The sequence below is a fragment of the Balaenoptera ricei genome, chromosome 9 (assembly GCF_028023285.1).
Source record: "Balaenoptera ricei isolate mBalRic1 chromosome 9, mBalRic1.hap2, whole genome shotgun sequence".
Taxonomy (NCBI): Eukaryota; Metazoa; Chordata; class Mammalia; order Artiodactyla; family Balaenopteridae; genus Balaenoptera; species Balaenoptera ricei.
In genome coordinates this window covers 57,697,373-57,722,829 of record NC_082647.1, presented here as the reverse complement: position 1 = coordinate 57,722,829, position 25,457 = coordinate 57,697,373, and the positions used below count along the sequence as shown (strand labels likewise).

General features: G+C 37.3%; 1 protein-coding gene across 11 annotated transcripts in view; it reads left to right on the top strand.

Annotated features, from left to right (window-relative positions):
* Positions 1 to 25,457, top strand: part of HEPACAM2 (HEPACAM family member 2) — a 53,280-nt gene that overhangs the window by 11,489 nt on the left and 16,334 nt on the right. For 4 of the 11 annotated variants that reach the window (XM_059933842.1, XM_059933840.1, XM_059933843.1 and 1 more), the window contains exons 1-4: positions 1,199 to 1,376; positions 8,029 to 8,382; positions 13,070 to 13,354; positions 23,366 to 23,662. In XM_059933842.1, the coding sequence (XP_059789825.1) occupies positions 1,298 to 1,376; positions 8,029 to 8,382; positions 13,070 to 13,354; positions 23,366 to 23,662 (1,015 nt within the window). In that variant the 5' untranslated portion in view covers positions 1,199 to 1,297. Of the gene's footprint in view, positions 1 to 1,198; positions 1,377 to 7,988; positions 8,383 to 13,069; positions 13,355 to 23,365; positions 23,663 to 25,457 lie in introns of those variants that run through there. The other 7 variants (XM_059933841.1, XM_059933844.1, XM_059933846.1 and 4 more) reach the window with 4 other exon arrangements.

Sequence of the window (25,457 nt, the reverse complement as noted above, 5' to 3'; positions counted from 1 at the left end):
TCTCTAAATCGCACATGCAAGATTTAGAGATAGCACAGAGAAAGTTGTGGTATAATAATTACCAGGGGGAAGCTCTTACCATTTTTCTGAAGCTTGGAGAGGTCATAAAGTGACCTCTGAAGAGGCCTCAGCTTTTCCAGTAGTCACTTATTTTCTTTGCCTGTAGAAACAGTTCTGGAAGCTTTAATGCTAAAAGTGTTTCCAAACTTGAACTCCAAAATAACTATCATATCTTTTTTTTACCTTTAATTACACTTGAGGAATATTCTTCCTTCCCCTATTATCACTGAACTTCTTCAGTGAGCCTTTACTTTAAAAAAATGATTTATGCAAGGAATTTTGCTTGATTAGATGCAGATTTTTATTTTATATAGCAAAGGCTTGGACTAGAACCTTCTTGCAGTAGATGAAATGAAATAGGGGTTAACTTATAACTTAGTAAATTAAGCGGAAGTGCGCAGACTGCCTGCTGCCATGGCAGTGAAAAGGCCAGGCAGAAAATCTGTAGCCCAGATACCACTGTAAGAGGCAAGATTGTCTCTGAGCCGTTGGTTCACTTACTCTGTGCTTCAGCTGTGAAAATGTGACCTCAGATATTATCTTTTGGTTTAAGCTTTTATTTATAATTACACATGGTCCATGATTCAGTGTCACTTGGAAACACACCTGTGGTTTGCTTTTAAAAATTACATGAATCCATAGATTCAATAAAACCATGGGAGACATTAGTAACAGGAAATACTACATAGAAAAATACATATTTAAAGACATTAAGGTGCTCTATTTTCTTTGGTATAACTTTTACATGTGACTTAGTGACTTCATGGTGATTTATAACTGTTTAGCAGATATATGAAATACTGCAATTTTCATAGAAAAAAATTTTAATTTCAAAATAATGGCATCGTTTTACATGATAGGAAACCCGCTTTTGTTTTTCAGGAAATTTCACAATATGCTCTCATTATGAAAGCATACTGGGTTTCATTAGAGTCACCCAAAAGGATGTTTTCCTTCTTGTGATTATTAATAACTAAGAATAATTCATGAAATATGCTGACAATTACTGATAATCGCGAAGAAGCTGTTCTGAAAGTCACAAGCCTGTTTTTTTGCAGAGCATATAACAGGTGTTCCCACTCCCTGTGTCCTTTGTATACACATTCATTCCGTATTCAAATCACAGAAGCAAGAGGCAGGCTAGGGTATGTTACCTCACTGCTGATTTCCCTGGCAAATAAACCAGCAGCTGCTGGTCCATGAACCAAGTTGCCACCAGGAACAGGGCACTGTATGCATGGGACAGGATGCTTTCATGGAGCCCTTCAGCAGCACGGTTGGGGTCTTTCAGTGCAAAATATACCTCCTTCTCTTAGGTAAGGCACTGCATGAAGTTTGTTCTAGCTACCTTTTTATTAAATTGTAGGCATAAAGTAAATATTTGCTTTAGGCTGTAGATTCACTCAGATAATTGAAGAACAGCTCAGAATTTTAAACAATAACACACTTTGTTCCAGCAAAGGAACAGGATCAATTAGGAGAAGTGAGGTTCAATAAATAGATGGTTTTTGTTTTCTTAGGACAAAAATTATTGTGAGTAGCACTCATTAAGAAAGTTAAGACATTCTAAAAACTTAATGAATCTCTTCTTTTTACAGAGTTTGTATATAGGTTCAACACTCTTTAATGCATTCTACTTTGGCAAATATTCTTGTAGGTCATGAATTTGTGACCGCTTACAGTGAAACTTAAAACAATTTTTGAACATAGTTTTGGGCTGTTTTAATTAAAGATATTGTGGCAAACTGTTAGCTCTACCTATTTTTTACCTATCTTATGAAATATGGAAAAAGGTGAGATTCCAAGCTGACAAAAGATATTTTGTACACAATCGGGAGAAATGTGTTTAAAAGTATTATTTCTCCAAAATGCGTTTAGCCTTTCTCTTTGCCCAATGGCTAGTTCAATTAAAAATTTTTTTCTCTATTTTAGTATTTCTCCCTCATTCTCTTTAACCTTAGAGTTTAAAGTCTTTCTCCAACATTCCCACTGTTTTTATGTCATCATTATTTTCACCAGGTGTTCTCTTTCCATTCTTCCTATTTATGAGTTTTAAAAGTCTTTTGTTTTATTTATATCCAAGAGACAGGAATTTTTTTTAAAAACTTTATTCCTTAAATTTTAAGAACAAATTAGCTAAATAAACAACTTAAGTTTTAGCCTTCTTCAGTAGTTTAGAGCTTTGCACTTACTGGTGTCTTATGGTATAGTTTTCATAGTAAATGTGATTGTTATTTACATTTATCCCTAATATTGTTCATATTCCGCATATTTGAAATATACAGTTTGTAAATTTTTTAAATGTTTGAGTTTCCCATAGTTGTGATTGTTGTTCCAGTGTTTATGTTGTCAAATTCAAGCCTATATAGCTGTTTAGGTTTTGAAATTTTTAGGAAAATTTAGCAATGACCGTAACTGGCTTTTTTATCTTTGTGCATTTTTCTGGGCTTTGAAAGTATCCTTTGTGTCAGTGCCGCACTTAATTTTATAACAATGGGACTGCTGTCATTTCCTAAGTAATTTTTTGTAATTGGCTTTAAGAAGAACTTAGAGACAATTCATTTGAAGAATTCTACTAAAATAAAATTAACTTTAGAGAAATAGCATGTTCACAAGTAGCTAAAGCAGTTATTATCCGTTAAGACTTTCTTTCTTTCACAAATTTACTTTTCTCCATTGGTAGTATGTTGTAAAGACCATGGGTAATTTGGAAATTTTTTTGTATTTTGGAATATTGAGTATCAGTTTGTTTTTTCTTTTAAAAAATCTTAGAAATTTGAAGCCCCAAACGTAGTTCATAAAGTCTGTTCAAAGTACATCATAATTTCTATTTTCTCTAAAGATGCAAGAGTTTATTTTCAGTCAATAATAGTTGTGTTGTGCTTGCTAATATCATACATGGCACTGGGGAAGTAAATGCCAACTATTTTGAGCCATGGTAGAGGTCACTTTGTGAAGTCTGATGTTTATATTAAATACAGTGAAACTGGTCTAGGGAGTCTTTTGTTGCTGGAATATAGATAAATTTTGCAATATGACGTCAAAAATGTTCTTTATCACTGGACAGTCCTTTATAATGTCTTAGTTTTATAGTTTAAGGGAGTCTCTGAAGGGGAGAGTATTGCTATAACTTTGTATGTCAGATTTTCAATAGTATTATCAATGTTCTCCAAATTAGTATAATGCCTTATATGCAAAAAGTCAAGAGTTTCCTTTTTTGTACTCAAAAAGTACGTATTAGTGAATCTAATAATAAAATTGAATTTTCATTTAAGTACAAATATTTGGAATATTAAGGGGAAATTAAAATTTCATCCATTTTTATATCATTTATTTTCATAAAGTTTATTTGTTCTTACAGAGGTTGACTTCCTAAAATCAATAGTTTAGTCATTTACGTTTTCTCGTACAAGGAAAGAGCACTTGAAAATTTCTCAAAATGAAGCTAATTTTTTTAAGTCCGAAAACTACTGTTTTGCCAGCATGGATTCCACACCTGTCAGGGGAAATACAGCAATGGCAAAAGAGTATGTGATCGTAAAATGTAGCAGAAGCATCCTATTATCTGTTTATTCTGCAAAGTTTACTAAAAGTAAGGATTGCATCATATCAATAGATTCATGTCTTTCCTGCAAAGTGAAAAGATTTTAGTGGCTGAGATTAGAAACTGTATAAAGAAAATTTCATTCCTCACTGATACTCTTATAACTTGCTACCTATAATTTATCTGATAAAAATGGTGTAGGCAATCTAAGCAAACAGCTATTGTAACAGCTGTGCTGTCTTCTCACTGTCATACATGTATTTGAAAAAGCACACATATTTGAAAAAAAATTAAATAACATGATTTCATATCATTTGGTATGATAAGCATTGAATATATTCAGAGATACTATTGATGGTAATATATTATTTAAGGTATTATTACATGATGCAGTTTCTAAAATAGACTAAAGAACTAGTTCACTCTGCTTAATGATTATTGTAAGTGCCATATAAAATGTTATTTTCTGCTAAAGTAGTTTCATTTTTCCCTGGGCTGCAATATTTATATCGTATTTAATATTTTATTAAATAGAATTTATTCGCATAACTTCAGTCATAGACTCTCCAATCAAGCTTTCTTACTTAAGATTCAGCTTTCTGAGTCAAGATCCAAAAGTCATCTACATTTCTATTCTAGTCATGCTTGCACTCCATGGTAAGAAAGTGCCTCCCAATCATTTTCAAAATATTACAATCTCAGTTAATCTTTTTCAACTCAACCACACAAAAAGTAGAGAAAAGGCATTCTTCCCCTTTTCAGAAAAAAAAAAAAGTAAAAAGTAAACAAGGACTTCTGCAATGATTTCCCCAAACTCCGAGAACAGATTGGCCAGAATTGCACTCAGGCCATCTCTATCTACAGCTCAGTCTAGCAGTGGTTCCTAGGTTGAGCTGTGAAGTGTATTAAGTGAACCAATAAGTCAATGACCAAATTGCTTACTGTCAGAGGCAACTACCGAGTTTTATATCAGGAGCCATGCCATTTTTTCCAGTGCATTCTCAAGGCAGTGATGTAGTTTCCCACCATCCCCCTTGATACCTTGGAAAAAAACACAGAACTGCCACTTTATTAAAAGATATCCAACTTAATAAGTGGACTTAAATCTGAGATTCAATACTTCAAAATTCTTTGGGCCTTCTCTCACTAAAATATGAGTCCTTCCCCTTTAAACTGTAGGGTAGCTGCTACCCTGAGAAAAGCACCTTAGGACGTCAAGAACATAAACATAAAGAGTAGAGAGAGGCCTTGGACCTCATCTAATATTACCCTTTTTTCACACATAAGAAAACTGCCATCCAGAGAATTAAAATGACTTATCTAAGGTCAGTTAACTAATCACCATTTTATCCCAAGTATGTGTTCTTTACTAAGACCTCGTATTTCAGTGTGCTTTTAACTTTATCAAAGTAGGAAATTCAGAAATCTCTCTGCAACTTTAGAAAATAGGTTCCTGAAATCCCTATTTCCAGGCAATTTGCAAGTGATTAATTTAAGACTGTATGGACAAGGGAATCCAAGATCAAGAATGAACCGTGAAACCCTCAGGAATATTTTTGTATTCACTGAAGTAAAAAAGGAAACAGCAACACAATAAATACAGTGAAAAGTGCATTTTACATATCTTAAGTTAGTAATAATGGGTGCTAAAAAAACTAGTTCTGCTTACCAGGAACTTGTTAGGCACTTCCTATCACCAATTACAATGAAAGGCATGAAAATGCATGTTGTTTCATGCAGATAACACATGTACTAAGAGGAATCTTCTCCTGTACAGGTCTGCCATCCAATGCCCAATGTCTTTCTATATCTATGACTTCAAGAGCTTCACTCCCTTCTCTCAGTCTCTGCTTCACATACCTCAGACATTACTAGTTTTAAGTCCTAGATTTACTCTCTCATCTCCCTTTAGCTCTCTTATGATTTCCTTTCCTTTTCTGCAATACACTTTATCTCCTCTTTATAATTCCCAGCAACAAGCTCCTTCTTTTTCTACTGATTCAAATTAAGAAGAACTACAAATTTAACATTCTTCCACTTGCCAGAAAAGAAAACAGAAGCAAATCCTCATACCTTTGTAACTCCTTTGTTATGGACCAAATCACTACAATGAATGTACAGGTACAGCCCATTATCAGAAAAAAAAATTACAAGTCAATCACAAATACACACAGAGCCCAAGGAGACTGTAAGACACATATTTATTTTTCCCATAGAATCACCTACTTTTTAGTCCTTATGGTCAGTTTCAGTTGAGCATCTAGGCACCCCTTCTCCCCTTAACCTCCTCTGATCTTCCTCTTTGTCCTTTCTCCTCTTCAGTTCTTTGCTCTGACTTCCCTGCTGGCCCCGGGGTCTCACTGTTTACCAACAGCTACCCAAAAACGAAAACCATGGAAATCTTTGCTTTAACCTCCACCCTGGGAAAGAAAGAGAGGAATTTACTGTTGGTGGAATTTGATTCCTCATAGGAGCAGACCTACATATTTCAGTTTCTCCAAATAAATCGTTGTACAAACAGACCTTTCTACCATTCCCTTCCTAATATTGATGACCTTTCACAACAGGATTCAGATAAATCTTAAAGATTCCCTTCCTAGTAGAGATGAAAAGGGAGAAGCAATCAAAGAAGATAAACATTTTGTATATGACAAAATTGAAATTGTAAGTTATCTCTATTTGTGCCCAAATTTTCATCCCTCCTCACCTAGGATTCTTTTCCACCCTCACCCATCTGTTTTCTGCTTCATCAAGACTTCTCTTTCTAGTGATCATTCCAATAGCTCCAAACATGCTGTTCAGCATCTATCCAAAGAAAAAAAAAGAAATTTTAAAAAAATTATTTTTCTGCTCCTTTTCTCAGCAAAACTCCCCAGAAGTGTTGTCTATGCCAACTGTCTCCAATTTCCTTTCCGTTCTTTCTTTTTTCCATCACTGTTCAAAAGACTTCACATTTAAATTCCTCTCATTTTCTCCTCCACTGTTCATATACAATGTAGGTACCATATTGCTCCCCCTTTAAAATGAGGATTTTGAAGCAAAGAACTTTTGATTAGTATTCTAATCAAAATGGTAGAAAATGGTAGCTACATGGTAACCTGAGCTAAGGAGGACTGTCTTCTCAATTGTAATATATATATATATATATATATATATATATATATATATATATATATATGCTAGATAAAATAAAACAATATATAGCTCAAGGTAAAGAAGGGGAAGTCTCCAGGTGCCAGAAACTACGAAGAAACCTTGCCTCTTAGATTTCTAATGGGCATCTATAATGAACACGTCCAAAGCTGACTCCCAATCTTTCCACAAAAATGTCTCCCACAGTATTCCCCATGATTAATTGATTAGTTACCCATTAATAAATGACGACTCCGTTCTTCCAGTTGATCAGGTCAACAACCTTAGAATCATTCTTGACTCATCTTTGTTTCTTGTATCCCACCCGCAATGTGTCATCAAATCCTGTTAGCACCACCGGGCTTTTCTCACAATATCTTTTACTACCACCCTTATCTACAGCACGGTCATCTCTTGCCTACTTTATTGCAGTCATCTCCTAAGTGGTCTCCCTGCTCCTGATCTTTCCCCCATTTCAGTCAGTTCTCACGGCAGCTAGAGTACACCTAAAAAAATAAGAAGAAAGACCTCTATCCCTCTTGCTCACAAAAATCCAGCTGTGTTCCCATCTCACTCAAAGTAAAATTGCCAGAGTGTTTGCCATGACCCTAAGGCACTTCCTGATCCGGCCCAGCCCCCTCGCTGGCCTCCTGTCTCACCACACTCCTGCTCTGCTCTGCTTCACCTGCTCCCGCCTCTTGCTGATGCTCAAACACACTAGCCAGATCCCTGCTTCCGAGCAGGAGTAACCAGTCACAACCGGTAATAGTTTAATGCCATTCTCCTTAGGATGTTTGCATTTGGCAAGGCTTTGGCTAAAAGGAAAAACTTCCAATTATGGACTGTTAAGCCATTTCAGAAGACTGTGGAGGAAGATTCTCAAGAGGAAGTAGCCCCTCAACCACATAGATTGATTAGGATATGATATGACTCAGACATTAATCAGTCACAATTTCAAATGTTTTTAAAGGTTTCATTGGACTTTAGAACTAATAATCTTTCCCAGTTCTCCTTTTCCCATTATTCTTTAACAGTTAGAGATAATAACTTCTGCTTTTCCTTTTCATCTTGCCTTTAAAGAGGTCACGCAGTCAACAGTCTTTGTGGGGAGTTTTTAAAATGCAGGTTTCAGAGACATATTTACCTCTACAGGTAACCGGTACTAGAAGAGTCAGTACCTAGAAGCCTCTCTTCTTTGAAAAGGATTATTACCCGATCAGGTTCTCTCTGTATTTCCCCTTTAGATTGTGAAATGTGGTTCAGGGTCTTTACAACTTTCCTTTCCTTCATAGCAGGTGCTTGTTCCGGGCTGAAGGTGGCGGTGCCATCACACACAGTCCATGGCATCAGGGGTCAGGCTCTCTACCTCCCCGTACACTATGGATTCCACACTCCGGCATCAGACATCCAGATCATATGGCTGTTTGAGAGACCCCACACGATGCCCAAATACTTACTGGGCTCTGTGAACAAGTCTGTGGTTCCCGACTTGGAATACCAACACAAATTCACCATGATGCCACCCAATGCCTCCCTGCTCATCAACCCATTGCAGTTCACTGATGAAGGCAATTACATCGTGAAGGTCAACATTCAGGGAAATGGAACTGTGTCAGCTAGTCAGAAGATTCAAGTTACCGTTGATGGTAAGTCCGCTATAAGTGACATGGGCAGCTGAGTAGCACAGCAGTTAGCAATGGCTCAGGAGATTAGACTACCTGGGCTTTAGGTCCTGGCTCTGCAACTTTGGGCAAATTAACCCTCAAAGCCTCAGTGTCTCATGGCACAAATGACATTATCCACCTCATGAGGCTTTCTGAGGATTAAATAAGACATGCATATAAAGTATATGCGCAGTGCCCAGCTAAAGGTAATCAAGCAGTAAGTAGAACGTATTATTTGTTTGCCTGGAAACTATCAAGTATAAAGTTGCTGATATAATGAGGCAGAGAAAATTTTATTTCTCATTAACAATGTACCCTGGGAAGTGCCCCATTTTTGTCACATAAAGAATTTTTTTCTTATTTTGGTACACTGGGAAGGATGAAACTTGCTCAGTGACCATACTTAAGGAACAATAGAATTTGCTGGGTATGTCCTCTGAGGGAGAGTGGGGTTCAGCTAACTTTCAGACATTTATTTTCCATGCTGAGGTATGTAAGCAGCATACCTTAAATATACTACACCCAAAGCCCAACTTCTGATTTTTTCCCCCTAAACCTGTCTATTTAACAATATTAGCAAAATTAGCAAATAGCAACTTCATTCCATCAGTTGCTTAGGACAAAACCTTGCCATCACCCTTGACTCCCTCTTTCTGTCACACCCTACATCCAGTCCACAAGTTAACCCTGTCATCTTTACCTTCAAGATATGGACAGAAGTGAGTCACTTCTCACCACGCCCACTACCGCCCCGCTCAACCCCACCATCAGCTCTGGCCTGAACTGTCCTAACAGCCTGCTGTCCACTCTCCCCACTTCTGCCCCTGCCTCCTGCAGCTCAAAATCCTCCCATAGCTTCCTGTCTCACTCACAATCAAAGCCAAAGTGCTAGCGATGTCCCACAAGGCCCAGTGTGAACCCCCCAACAGAGAGGTACCCAGTACCTCTCTGACCCCTTCCCACCTCTCTTCCCCTCACTCACTCTGTTCTGACCACACTGGCCTCCTCGCTCTTCCTAGAACAGGCCAAACACACTCACACCTCAGGGCCTTTGTACTTGACTGTTCACTCTACCTAGATTACTCTTCTCCTAGGTAATGGCACTATCCCCTATTTCCTTTCGGTCTCAGCCAGAGTGTCACTTTATCTGTAAAGGCTTTCCTGACCACCTTATGTAAAGTATACAGAGAGAGAGAGAGAGTTACTCTTTATCTTGAGTTCTGCTTTATTCTTTTCATAACACTGGACGTATTGTATATTTTTATTTTTTTTATTGTTTCTCTTCCTTGCCTAGACTACAAGGGCCATGGGAGCAAGCTTTGTATTGTTTGCTGCTTTGTCCTCACTGCCTAAACCCCGATGCAGGCCATTTGTAGGCACTCAGTAAATATGTGCACAGTAAATGAGTGGAAACTGGAGAGCTTGCAGGGGAACAAAGACACAGGATGTGGGGGCAGATGCCTAGAGAACAACTTTGGGGAGAGAAAAGGAGGACATTTTCGTATTTTCATGAAATTCTCCTGGGTAGTATCTCGTCTCTCCCTCCAAACTTTTAGTAGAACATCCATTACTTGTTAATATGTAGTACAATTGGATCTCTTTATGGACATGCAGCCAAAAGTTCTTTCTAAAAAATTTTTTATTGAGGTATAGTTGATTTACAATATTATATTAGTTACAGGTATACAATACAGTGATTCAAAAATTTTATAGATTATACTCCATTTACAGTTATTATAAAATATTGGATCTGTTCCCTGTGCTGTACAATATATCCTTGTAGCTTATTTATTTTATACATAGTAGTTTGTACTTCTTATTAACCTACTCCTATATTGTGCCTTCCCCCTGCAACGAAAAGGTCTTGATAGGGGTTTAGGGCCTGTGTAAAAAATCTTCTTAGGAAGCTTCCATATCTGAATTACACTGTTAAATGCAAGTGTATGATCACAGTACCAACGTCTATTCTAATGATTGGCTCTCCCATTTGAGACCTTCGACATCACCTGTTTGACTTATTCCATACCACATGTATTTCCATGCATGGGCACACTTGAAACATAAGCTTTTTCTACATAATGAATGTACCAATTCATTTTTCTTTTTAAATCATAGTAATGTAAACAAAAGCTATTCCAAACCCTTTGTTCTTGCCAGGGAATATAAAGGGTTAAATTGAGCGGACCACTTGACTGCACCCATCTTGAGAAAGGCTGGAGCCTTCAGAACTCCTCAGCACCCCTGCAAGTTGCCTTTCAACCTCTTTTCTCCTTATCTTTCATTTTTTCCTGTCTTCTCTGGGCGGACGGATTGGATCTGTTTGTGCTCTAATGCACCTTTTCTGGTGTAAAAAACATGTGAACATGAGTCAAGACAAATTTACCTGAGAAGATGCATCAACCCCAATTAAAAGTTGTTGTTGTTGTTGTTTTTTTTAACATCTTTATTGGAGTATAATTGCTTTACAATGGTGTGTTAGTTTCTGCTTTATGACAAAGTGAATCAGCTATACATATACATACATCCCCATATCTCCTCCCTCTTGCGTCTCCCTCCCACCCTCCCTATCCCACCCCTCTAGGTGGACAAAAAGCACCGAGCTGATCTCCCTGTGCTATGCAGCTGCTTCCACTAGCTATCTACTTTACATTTGGTAGTGTATATATGTCCATGCCACTCTCTCACTTCGTCCCAGCTTACCCTTCCCCCCCCCATGTCCTCAAGTCCATTCTCTATGTCTACGTCTTTATTCCTGTCCTGCCCCTAGGTTCTTCAGAACCTTTTTTTTTTTTTTTAAGATTCCATATATATGTGTTAGCATACGGTATTTGTTTTTCTCTTTCTGACTTACTTCACTCTGTATGACAGTCTCTAGGTCCATCCACCTAGCTACAAATAACTCAGTTTCGTTTCTTTTTATGGCTGAGTAATATTCCGTTGTATATATGTGCCACACCTTCTTTATCCATTCATCCGTCAGTGGACATTTGGGTTGCTTCCATGTCCTGGCTATTGTAAATAGAGCTGCAATGAACATTGTGGTACCTGACTCTTTTTGAATTATGGTTTTCTCAGGGTATATGCCCAGTAGTGGGATTGCTGGGTCGTATGGTAGTTCTATTTTTAGTTTTTTGAGGAACCTCCATACTATTCTCCACAGTGGCTGTATCAATTTACATTCCCACCAACAGTGCAAGAGGGTTCCCTTTTCTCCACACCCTCTCCAGCATATATTGTTTCTAGATTTTTTGATGATGGCCATTCTGACCCGTGTGAGGTGATACCTCATTGTAGTTTTGATTTGCATTTCTCTAATGATTAGTGATGTTGAGCATCCTTTCATGTGTTTGTTGGTAATCTGTATATCTTCTTTGGAGAAATGTCTATTTAGGTGTTCTGCCCTTTTTTGGATTGGGTTGTTTGTTTTTTTGATATTGAGCTGCATGACCTGCTTGTATATTTTGGAGATTAATCCTTTGTCAGTTGCTTCGTTTGCAAATATTTACTCCCATTCTGAGGGTTGTCTTTTTGTCTTGTTTATGGTTTCTTTTGCTGTGCAAAAGCTTTTAAGTTTCATTAGGTCCCATTTGTTTATTTTTGTTTTTATTTCCCTTTCTCTAGGAAGTGGGTCAAAAAGGATCTTGCTGTGATTTATGTCATGGAGTGTTCTGCCTATGTTTTCCTCTAAGAGTTTTATAGTGTCTGGCCTTACATTTAGGTCTTTAATCCATTTTGAGTTTACTTTTGTGTATGGTGTTAGGGAGTGTTCTAATTTCATTCTTTTACATGTAGCTGTCCAGTTTTCCCAGCACCAATTATTGAAGAGGCTGTCTTTTCTCCATTGTATATTCTTACCTCCTTTATCAAAGATAAGGTGACCATATGTGCATGGGTTTATCTCAACCCCAATTAAAAGTTTGATAGGAAATTGAAAGCTAAACATTGGGACCAATTGTCTGTTACTTATATATCATCTCCTTCTCTGTGTGTCCTGTAATCATGCATAGAAGGAGATTATTATAGGCTTTGGTTTGTTAAAGTGACTAACATGGTACAGTGACTAACATAACGCTGCAATATAAATGCACAATAATTAAAACATATAATTAGTTCACTTACATAGAAGGAAAAGTAAATGGTGCAAATGTGATTCTTTAAAACTTTCTCTCAATCCCCCCAAAGTGTAATGTATCTGAGCTTTGTATTTTGCAGATGGTGGATAGGAATTTGGGCTCACCACATGTATCCCAACCAGCTGCTCTTGGGATATTAGGACAAATCAAGAGAAGGGAATAACTACGTAAACTTTGCTTGTGAGAGTACAGCCTTATGGTGTCGGGGGAAAGCACAATGAACAGGAAATAAGGAAGCCGACATTCTCTACCACTAACTGCATTATCTATAAAGTAAAGGTTTCCATTAGAAAATCCTTGAAGAGTAACTTCTAGACTCAGTTATTTCTGCTATAAATGATATTTTTATATTTTATCATTTTGTGTTTGCCATGACTTTTTTATTTTCTTCTTTAATTACTTCCTGAACTGTCTACATTTATAAAGTGCAAAACGTTGGAATCATTTTCCTAGGATTTAATATTTGAAAGACCTCATAGACTTTTATTATAATTCTGTGGTGGCAAAAATCATTTCTGTCTGTTTTGATGTTGCAGATCCTGTCACGAAACCAGTGGTGCAGACTCAGCCTTCCTCTGGGGCTGTGGAATATGTGGGGAACATGACCCTGACGTGCCTCGTGGAAGGGGGCACCCGGCTGGTCTACCAGTGGCTAAAAAATGGGAGGCCTGTCCACACCAGCTCCACCAACTCCTTTTCTCTCCAAAACAACAGCCTTCATATTGTTCCAGTGACCAAAGAAGACATTGGGAATTACAGTTGCCTGGTGAAGAACCCTATCAGTGAGATGGAAAGTGACATCATTATGCCTACCATATATTGTAAGTTTTTAAAAATATATACACACACATGAGTTTTCTTCTGGGAGGTTTTCACGAGAGGAGTCACAGGGAACATCACCAGATGTTGACACCAGATGTCATTCGGTTTTCACCATGATTGTAATGTAGTACTAGGTGCAATTATACTTCCTAGGCACTGTCTTGTCATGAAATATAGTTACTTGCACAACCCTCTTTCTTGAAGATCAAGTTGAGATACTGGCCAGGGGCCTTTTAGGATACATTCTCTGACTCAGTGCATGTGTGACCTTAATTCTAGTGGAAAGTAGGAACCTCAGTTTCAAACCCAGAACCGTGCAGAAGGCACTGATTTATTCATCCCCGTGGAGGAAGAGCTGTTCGTCATACAATGGGAGAGGGATGTGCTCTGGAGCTGACTGCAGGGAGAAAGAGTGCTCCCGGGTTATGCATGGGGAATGCAGCCCAAGGCGTGGCTCTTCTCTCTGCCCGTTTTCTCAGCTCCACTTTTACAGGCAGGGTGCAGAGAGGATCACAGAGAAAACATAATTATTCTGCAGTAAGCTATTCAGCTTCCCAGGGAATCCGTAATTATTTTGGATTTCAATTCTCTCTGGTTCTCTTTTCTGTTGATGTAGTTGCTATCATTATTTTTGTTTAATCTCATGTACAAGTTAAGTTCACCAAACTTCTCAGTTCATGTCATATTATCATCACCAACCCAAGCAAGATTTCTCTCTCTTGATTGTATTATTTTTCCCCATCCCCTCTGCTCCATAGCACCGCCTCCAATATGTTTAACATTGCATTCTAATTTCAGCTTCTCACAAGGTTTCTCAACCTCCACACTAATGACATTTTGGCTGGACAACTCTTTGTTGTGGGGAGTTGTCCTATGCGTTATAGGATGTTTAATAGCATCCGTGGCCCCTGCCCACTACATACCAGTAGCACCCTCCCCTCAAGTTGTGACAACAAAAAATGTCTCTGGACGTTGCCATATGTCCCCTGAGTGTGGGGGAGAGGGACTGGTGTGTGCAAAATCTCCCCTAGTTGAACCAATGGCTTATCACATTGGGAAGTCATCTGATCAGTTACCATTATAGCTTAGTGCATGGCCACAACAGCAGTATAACAAAATAAATAAGGCATGGCAAAGGAAAACTTCTCACTCGGTGGCATGAGGGTGGAGGTTTCAGCTGGTTGAATCACAAGGGTAAAATTAAGCCTTGTAAATGTATCTACTCACTCATCAAATATATCTGCATAATGCTCAGAAAGGCCCTAAAGCCTAGTGTTTAGGTGCTTAGGAGGTAGACAGACCTAAGTGGGAAATGGGTTCTATCACTACCTATGTGACTTTAAGAAATCCCTTGACCTTTCTGAGCCTCATCTGTAAAATGGAGATGGTTAAAACTACCTCACCACATTAAATGAAATCAATCCTCTCTGAAGAATAGCCAGTAGATGACACCAAGCATTCAGTAAATGGAAACTGTTTGTATTACTGATACATCTGTATTCTATTTTCTTCAATAGAAAATTGATAGTCTTCTTGAGGAAGTGTGTTATTAACTCTTTGGAAAAAAGCACCAGCATATGTAGGTTTTTTCAACTAGATGAAGCTTAACAATAAAACCGAGCCGCAGAAATGTGGCAAGAAAAGCAACTTCTGGGAAGTGGAGTACAGTGGTGTGATACAGTTATACAATAATTGTTTAATTAAGCAAAATTAAGATAAAAATGGAACCATTGAATCTTAAAACTGGAAGCTATCCTATATTTTAGCAGAAGTGAGAAAATGTGACAATGAAATGTATGAGAATGTCTTAGATACTATAGGAATGTATACAAAGGAGTTTAGTGGCTAGGCACAGCACTCTGGAGCCAGAAATCCTGCTTCTACTGCCTTACCTCTCTTGTGCCTCAGTTTCTTCAACCATATAATGGTGGTAATGATAGTACCTACTTCACAGAGTTATTGTTTGGATTAAATCTGTTACGATATGTCAATTGCTTAGAACAGTGATTGGCCCATAGTAAATACTATATAACTGTTGGCCATTATTATTACTATAATATTATGAGTCTATGGGAATTCAGAGACGAAAACATTACTTCTAGCTGGAGAGAAGGCTTATTATAGAAAGTAACATTTGAGATGGACCTTGAACAATGGGTATGAATGGGGGAAGGGGAAATGTCTGTAAAAAACATTTCAGGCAATAGGGACAGCAGACACAGACACTAAGCAGAGGTCAAAGTATTTGGCAAATGGTCCAGTTTGGCTAGAGTGTAGGATACAATGAGAAATAGATAGAGGTTCCCCACTCCCTTCCATCAGAAAGTAGAGCGTTCCTATGAAACCTTGTGTAAACCAAAATGGTATAAAGTGAATAAGCAATTGCCTTACGACATGTCTTGCTAACGGATGCACAAAATAAAGCACAGGTGCTCACAGACGCAGTTCAAAGCTATGGAGCCTTCATGCGGAGATGCTGAGTGTAGTTCCCTGGGAAGGGGCTTGGTGGCGCCACTTTCGCTGCTGGGGTGCCCACTGCCTCTAAAACGGCTCCTGCAAAGCAAACACTGAATGCTACTTTTTGCTTTTCATCTTTTTTGTGAAAGCAAAAATCCTCTTCAGATTTCTTTCAGTCAGCTAAAACAGGTACTAATGTAGGTCTTTCATAAAAGCCAAGTGGCGTAAAGCAAAGTTTTGGAAAGCAGAGGATACCTGTATATTTGAGTCAGATTAGGGGGAGCTTTGAATGCCAGGCATTACTTGGTAAACAATGGGGAAAATTATTTTTAAAGCAAAGGTTCAAATTTTTAAAAAGACTACAGAATGTTTTATAAATAAATACACACATATTCTAGACTAAATCAAGAAATGTTTGTCAAGAGAGCACATTTTTCAAAATAGATCACAAATGTCATGCAATTATAGAAAGAGTGTTTATAGGAAAGGGAAAAAGGGAGGTAGGATATATTTTATTAACCTATAATACAGAGAAAAAAAGTCACCAATTTTGAACTACGTACAGTGATTAAACATGTCTAAGAGCAATTTGAAAGCATTTTTTTCTGAAAAATATTGTTCACACAGAAATAGAAAAAACTTCCTACATTGACTGTGTAATTCACCTCTGGTGTAGGGGACTCAGGACTAACTGCTAGTCCAACCTGGTTCAGAGTTCAGTGTGTCAAAGATGAACAGAGAAACAGAAACAGAGGAAATTCTATTAAAGATTGCCAAAGAAGAAGGAAATTACAGTTTTTCACCAAAAAATACCAAAACACCACTCACTAGAAGCAAATTATATAAGATTTATTACAATCATTAGTTATATTGTGAAAATATTCCGTCTGCCTTAAAGCACAAGGCGGAGAAATAGATTTACAAAGTATAAACTGTGACTCTCTGCACAACTAGCATTGAATTGGAGTGAAAAATTTAGATTTGGCACCATCTATTATACATGTAGTCATATTCTTGACTGAATAAGGTTATTCTGACATGAATTAAAACTTCCATTCAACTCCAGGTAGCACAGACCTAAGCATTCAAGGTACTTGAACACAGTGAAAGAAAATGTGAGCAGACAAATGGAATCAAATCTAGGGCTATATAGACACATCCTTACATCGTTCTTTATTATTTGGTCTAAATGGTTTATATTCACATAGAAAACGTACAAAATGCAAAACAAGATATTAAACCCAGCCAGATATCATCTACTGAATATTAATTTGGAGGAACCATCATTCAGTGGGGTAAGAGCAGAAGTAAGATCGTGTTGGAGCATTCTTTGTCCACTGAAGAAAACCTGATTTTATTTTGTACCAACCATGGACTCTAGTAAATACCATGTCCTTTGGAGAGTGTAGTGGATAGCACAGTGTTATGAGCCTAAGCTGTCCATTCAGACTGCCACTGTCAACCTGTGCGTCAGTTTCCTCATCTCCTTATCTACACTGTCTCAGTGTAAGGCTGATACCTATCTCTAGAGGGATGGGGAGGATTAAGTGAGATTTTATGTATAAAGAAGGCAGCAAGTGGCACATAGGAAAAACTCAATAATGTTCGCTCTTTTGCTTTTCCTCTTTTTTTGTCTTATTTTTTTTTTCCCTTGGAGCCCAAACTATGCTGACATAATTGGCAACATGACAGCAAGGAGTTGTGGAAAGCCTGGGTAATTTAGAAGATACCTGCAAAGAGAAAACTGAAAGAATACTTTGAAAAGAACTTTCTTCCCCAGACGTTACCGTTATTTAACACGTTTTATTTTTCTACATGAAAATATTTTCTTTACATGAATTCTTCTTATATCTATTTATGTCACCATCTATTTACCTATCTTTAAACTTTAGCCATAGATTTAAATGAAAAATTCCTGGGGGAAATTGCATAAGCAATTACAGGTACATGAAAGTATCATTTGCATCTTGAAATACACTTTTGCTTTGCTATATAGTTTAGTTTTATCTGGCAAAGTGAAAATAAGATCTTTCTTTCAACATGTGCAAGTTCATGCCCTAATCTTATAATTATCACAGAATATGGTGATACACAGTGTGTAAAGTATTAAAATGGGGGGAAAACCATAATCACACCTGTAAATGTTAAATATTATGCTTTAAACTCCTAAATCCTCTTTCCTTTCCTGTGTTATTTGAAAGAATTAGAATATCCCCATCTGAATCAGTTCAGATTTTACAGGACATATCTTCTATTTATAGACTGAACTTTCTTCTTTGTACTCTTTTAGACATAGTCTATGGAAATCTCACAGAGAAACACCTGTCATGAGTAAAGACTAATGACAGGTAGTAGAAAGAAGAACACTTAGAAAATTTTACAATGTGGGTTCCATTTCCACATTGTAAAGATGAATTATCTAGATGATTTAAGATTTTTTACTCTTACTATGTGGTAATTGTGAATAGAGTGTTAATAATTTATTTTCATGATTATTTTTGCATTCAAATGCAAGAACCTTCACTTGGTCAACATCTCATCTTATTGATCTTATTCACTAATTCATTCATTTATTCACTCATTCACTTATGGTTTGATTTGATTCAGAAATCAAACATCATGGTCTTGTTTGTGCTAAGCAGTTTTTACCTATCATGTAACATACAGAAACACAACTCAGATTCATTATTTTTTTTTACTGTCACAGTTTTAGCCATTTTGTTGTTTGTTTTTGTTTTGTTTGGTTTTGGTTTTGGTTTGGGGTTACAGGAATTAAATAAAATACGTAATCTGAAGAACTGTCATTTACCCTGTTGATACGGCATCAACATGCTTTCAATCTTTATTATTCCATGCAAACTGAGAATATGTGCTTTAGTTGATGTTGTTCCCACTTCTCTTTCTTCACCTGGTTATACCCTCCTCTTCCTTCACAATATCATCTTCTCCAGAAAGGCTGACCTGCCCCCGACCTGGTCTCACGTCTTCAGTGTCACTAAGAGGTTTGCTGTGCTCCTGCAGCACCCCATGCACATCTCTCCCCTGGAACTCACTGCATTATGTTTCCTTGAGTCTCTTACACTCATAAGCACCTCAGGCCAAAATAGGAGCTCCGTGTTATTCATCTTTGTATCCCTAAGGCAATACTTGACACAGATTAAGAATTCAATAGCGGTTTCTTGAATTTGGCTAAAATGGACCAGATTATCTTTCTTCATATCCCATTCAGATTTCAGTGTTACTTGACGAAGCTGTAGGAAGACTAAATTCCCATTATAACAGCTTCTTCGTTATAGTGCTCTGGCCCTTCATTGTTATGTTTTGCTTTGTTTTTGTTTTTTCTGACCTTTAGCAAAGTTCCTCAGTAATGTAAATGTTATATTCCAATATTCCCCCATAGAGGACCACATCATAATTTAGAATTTCAGCATGAATCACCTCTTCTATTTTCTTAAGGCGCTGTTTCTATGACAATTTCCTTCATGAAAGCAGGAATTATTTTTTATTTTGGCAGAAAATATATAACAAAATCAAGAGTGACCATATATTTATGAGGTTATTATGTCATATTGGTATTGGCCTTGGTGGAATACAATGTCAAGCCAGTAATTCAGGCTAGTAGCTACTTGCAGTTCATGAAATGTGTATGCCTTCCAGCTCTGTTGTAAATAATAACCCAGTAACTGATGCATTTTGTGTGCAACATATGGCACTGCTGCAGGGAAGTGCTCTAAGTGATAAAAATTAAAGAAAAAAGGTCATTCACAGTAAATACTTACCATCTGCTCCCAAGCAGGGTGGCAAGCAGCATCATGATGGAAATTTAGGTACTGTTCCTGCCCAGCCATAAATTGTTAAAGAGAACAGATGATATGTATTTTACAAGTCACTCAGTAAACAGCCATTCCTGAGGCAAAGGGTTCACTTCTTTTGGGAGTTCTCTGCCAAGGGCAAGAAACTGAACCACAGTCAAAATAGAATTATCCTTCTGCTTTCATCTTCAATGTCAGAGGCCACACTGGTTGAATCACTCCAAATGTCTTCAATTGGATTGCTCATTCCCATGAATAATATACTAGGGTGCACTTCAAAGTAAAGGATGGTCAGCCTGACGTGCGAATGAGAAGGAAATAACATCATAGTATAGGAAGAAGAAAATAGATTGTAAGCTGTAGGTAGAGTGTGATAGATAGATAGATAGATGATAGATAGATGATAAATAGATGATAGATCAATCCGTGTGTGTGTGTGAGTGTGTGTGTGTGTGTGTGTGTGTGTGTGTGAGAGAGAGGTAGAGAAAAAAGACTTAAAGATCATACACTGAAATATGGATATTCGTTCTCTGAGATGTAAACAAGTGAGTTTTCATCTTCATTCTTCTCTGGAATTTTAGGATTTTCTGCAGTGAACATGTATTTCTTATAAAATCAGATAAAATATGCTACATTTTAAGAAATCATATCAGAAGCACAGAACTTAAATTCTTCAAGGTGTTAGCTTCCAGGAACTGGAAGAGGTGCTTGTGTGGTGGTTGGGGGAGTTTGAGGTATTTGATGCTGACTCCGAAGAGCCACATATAGCATATAATTAAGCAGACAGAAGAGAAAATATTATGCCAATCATGAAACTCAATAAATGAGGAAGTAGCAAAATCAAAATAAACATGAGTATAGGAAAGAGGAACTAAGACAATCAGATTCCTTTCTTTAAAGACATGTTTTGTTTTAAACTAGAGTGATCATTAAATTAGATAATCAACCTTATTCACCAACCTTGGCTCTAAATTACTGTGGGCTTTCTCTGCAAATGGAATCCACTCTCCAAAATGGAAGAATTACTACTTTTGAGAATATTCCATTATGTTGCAAGGTCCTAAAGCAATTCCAAATGGGAAGTTCCCCAAAAAGTTTTGAGTAATGTCAGCACACTTTGAAAGCAGTATTTCTCATTTTTATGTGTGTTAAATTGTCAAACAATTTGTTTTTATACTCACATTCTATAAACCCTGAAAACAAGTGGGAAGACAGAATATACTGAATGACCACACTTCTCTTCCTTTTCAAGCCTGCCTCTCTGCTCTCAGACTTTAACCTTTGTGACAGACTAGGGGCTTTTGCTGCTCCAAACCTCTCTTGATTCCTCCCATTGGTTTCCTACTATGGGAACCATAGCCAGTGCCCACCAGTCGGTGGCCTTTGCTTCCCTAATGTTCTATCAATGCTGACAACTTGAGGGAACTCTGCTGCTGCACTGGGTCTGAGATAATAGCAACAGGAACCACCATGTATAAGATACCTCAGGTCTCCTCACAATGCCTAGAACAGTATCATGCGCACAGTAGCATCTCAATATTGATTTTGGTTGAGTGAGTGAAAACAACTTTTCATTCCCATTACACAATATTATTCAATGGAATTCAGAATAAGAGTGTTTTATTTTACAACACACAGTTCTAAAACAGAGGTTTTCCCCTGAGACCGTATCACAGCCTGAAATGAGAAAACAGTACGACAGGGTTCTAGTTCAGTCACAGGAAAGGGGCATTCATTTCTCTTCACTTTAATGCTCCATCTCCAGTTCCTGATTACTTCGAATTTGAAGGTACTTCTATGTTTGCTTTCTGAAAGCAGGATCATCTCATGTATACGTATTAGTATAAATCTACAGGTTTCCTTCAGTTGCCTCTGTGTCTTTAGGAAGTAAATATGTGTAAAGTGTACGTCCTCTAGCTAAATATAATTTATTGTTTTGCACCTTCAGTTTCTGTTGTATCTTGGGAAATTTGTCTCCCCAATGGTAGATTGGTCAGAATATGCTGACATAATGGAGAACCATTCTGGGAATCTGCAAATTTGGGGTTGGCTTGCCAGTATCCAAAATAACTTTAGCATGGCATGAATCATGGTGTTTCAAATGTAGCACGATTGGCAACCAGTCATCTAATCAATCTTTTTATAGTAAAGGTGAGGAAAGTGAGACCCCTCCCCCGAAGTCTAAATGACTTTTGAAGAACACTTTACTAATCATTGAGAAAATCGGGATTTAACCTCGTTATCCTACTGTCTAATCACTACGTTATATTATTCCACACAATGAGAGATGAACAGTCGTTACTTTTTTTTAAATCAGCACCTTTGAGATTAGGTTATATCTGAGCAATCCACCCATAGCCTTATCCAGTTTATAAATTCCTTGAGAGTAGGAACTGTGTCTTACACATTTTTTATCTCTCACATATTAAATATATTACGTAACACTTAGTATCTCTCAAACAAGTATTTTTTGATTGATTACTTGATTAACTGAGTAAAGAATTAATATATAATTAGACAGTAATTTATTGTAGAACAAATAATACAGTTAGAAAACTAGAAACTATTTTGATATAAAAAGTTATACCACTCAACAGTTTTTTTGGAGAGGTAATATGAATAATTAAATACATATATTTTATAGTCCCAGAGCTGCTATTTAACAGCTATGTGACCATGGGAAAATTAATTTTTTAAATATCTCTTCCTTCATGTTATAATGGGAATAGTAACATTTACCTTATGCGGTTGCTTTAAAGATTAAATGTGGTTGTCTGCATAAGTACTTAAAGTGTCTTCAGATGGTGAATATCCAACAAATATCGGTTATGGTCAGCTGAAAAATGAGCACAATAATGCCTGAACCTTAAAGTTTTTAGAATATAAGTCAGGATATATACTGAATGAGAAAAACCTATCTAGCTGGGGAATATTTTTTAAATCTCTCTTTTTATATGTTCTCTGAAGAAATCAGTGGGAAATGTGTCTTTATCTGCAGGCAATCTGGTGCCATAGAAATAGCAAGCTGCTACAGGAATATTGCAGTGTAAGGAAAAATACCAGGGGATATCCATGATTAAGTAGTTTATTGATGATCAATGAATATTTGTTGATGATAATGAAGATGTATTTTTTCCAAATGGAATCTATGCTTAGCTTGTGGGAGGAATTTTTTTAACTCTTTAAACTCTTAAAATGTCGTGAAAATATAGAATACTCCTATATCTTTTTGCACAAATTTGTGTTCCATGTGAAACTGTGTAACATAAATATTTGCATGAACTGTCCCAGCACTTAGAAGAAAAGTAGATAATACTCAAAGAAAGGTTGTCAAAGAGAAAATAGTGGCCATAATCTATTTTTAAAATGCTTTTAAGTACAACTGCAGTTTCAGAAAGATGGAATTTGTCTAACAAGATTGCAGATTTATCTATACATGACTCAAAAGCTTAGCACCACAATCATGATAACAGTGTCTATAAAATTATATCCTAAGTTTTAGGGCTTACACTATTTCAGATAAGTTCAATCACATCTCAAATTATTTCCATTTCCATGGATACTAGAATAAAACACTTTTAGGTCCTTATCATTTACTGGGAGTCTAAATGAATACCTATTTGCCCATGTTTAACATGAGGACTTTCATGGAAAATAAAATGCTGCTAAGCTCTCCCGAACTCAAAAACTATGTTGTGATTATTTATGTCACCCCTTTATTTCTTTTTTCAATTAATGTAGATGGACCTTATGGACTTCAAGTTAATTCTGATAAAGGGCTAAAAGTAGGAGAAGTGTTCACTGTGGATATTGGAGAAGCCATCTTGTTTGATTGCTCTGCTGATTCTTACCCTCCCAACACCTACTCCTGGATCCGGAGGACAGACAATGTCACATATGTCATTAAGCATGGGCCTCGCTTGGAAGTTGCATCCGAGAAAATAGCCCAGAAGACAACTGACTATGTGTGCTGTGCTTACAACAATGTAACTGGAAGGCGAGATGAAACTCATTTCACCATCATCATCACTTCTGTAGGTGAGTGTGATGTAAAAGGTAGGGATCCCAATGAAACACAAATGCACAATAGCCTTCCTCTACTCCTATTTTATACCTGTGTGGAAGAGAATATCATTGTGGGATTGTTCATATACTCTGAGAAACTCTTTCCTGAGTTAACTAAGCCATGGTTTCTAAGGGTCAAAGAAAGAAAACCCAAAGAATAATGGAGAGAGAATTCAATTGCTAGCTCTGAGGGGCTATAAAGAAAAAGGGAATTCAATAAATTACTTCTAAATGTATATTCTTGCTTTCCTGATTTTACAAACAGGAATATAAGAGAAGAGGTTATTCATTTAAAAGGTTTATATCTACTGTTGCATTAGGTCAGATGAATACATCTCCATGAAATCTGGTTTTCCTATCTGGCTCCCTTCTCACTGTCCTTCACAGGCTTCCCTTCTTTCACCATTTAAAACCTGAAATCTGAAATCTGTGGGTGTTCACAATAGGGGTCTCAACACCTTGGAAACTACAAAATTTTGTAAGTCTGTGAAATCTGGCATTTTCTAGAAGTCATCTGATTTTCAGAAAGGTCATCAATCCAAATAGTTAAGAATCACTGCCTAAAATATTTATGTCCACCCAAGTCCCAACTTTCTGAGCCTTCTCTTTTCTCTCTACAGTATGATTTCATTCTCCTGTATGATTTCATTCACTCCCGTGGTTTCATGTGACACTGGTACATCCCAAATCTTTATCTTTAAAGATCTAAAACTGTATTCCCAGTTACCTTCTAAATGTCTCTACTTTCAAGTGCCAGAGGCAGCATACTGGTTCAATATATCAAAAATGAAACATCTTCTTTTCCCCCAAATTGCCATTCTTTCTGTATTCCCTGTTTAAATGAATGGTCCTAGTATCTACCAACCTTAGCCAGAAAACTAAACGCCATCCCAGACTCTTTTCTCTTGCTTATTGCCCTGCCTAACATCCAGTCATCAAGTTACCTTTCTTTCTATCTCTCAAGCCCATTCTCTTCTCTCCTTCTTCCTTCTTCTCCCTTTTTCTCCCCTCCTCCTCCTCTTCCTCCTCCCCTTCTGCTTTCTCCTCTGCTTCCGCCTTCTTCTTCTTTTGCTCTGTCCTCTACTGCTACTACTTCTACTGCTACTGTCAAGTCATTCTTAGACTCTTCTTTGCATACAGATGAAGACAAGCCAGATTCCACCTGGGGACAACCTGGGGACAGGCTTGGACAGGAAGTGGTGGTCAGGGTTCCTATGATTGGTAGAGGAACAAGTTTGCAAAAGGCACCACTCATTAATACCTTCTGCATTGGTGTCTTCTCTTTCTCTGTCTTTACAGCCCTGCTGCCTAGAATAGGGCCCGTTACATAGAGAGAGTCAGTACGTGTTTTTTTAATATATAAAGCAAGAATATAATCCTTGGAATTCTTAGGCCAAATTTTGCAGTACTTGGCCTTTGGACCATGTGCATCAAAATCACCTGGGGAGGTCTAATAATGTATTTTCATTAAGATACCTCAGACCTATCAGATCAGGACCTGGCAGCTAGGATCTTGGATCTGATTATTTAGCAAGCACAAGTGTGACACCCACTTGTTTGAGGTGGTTTTTTTTTTTTCTCCATAGCCTTTTGAATTTAATTTAAAACTCTTAACGAGCCGTTGAGAATGATAAGACTATTAAAAATCTACAGATTGATAAATATATGGTAGGTGGGGCCTTCCCAAGACTCCTTGAAGTTGAGGGTATTCATATTTGCAAAATCATTTGAGTACATTAGAATTTACATACTGGCATGGTGAGATTTT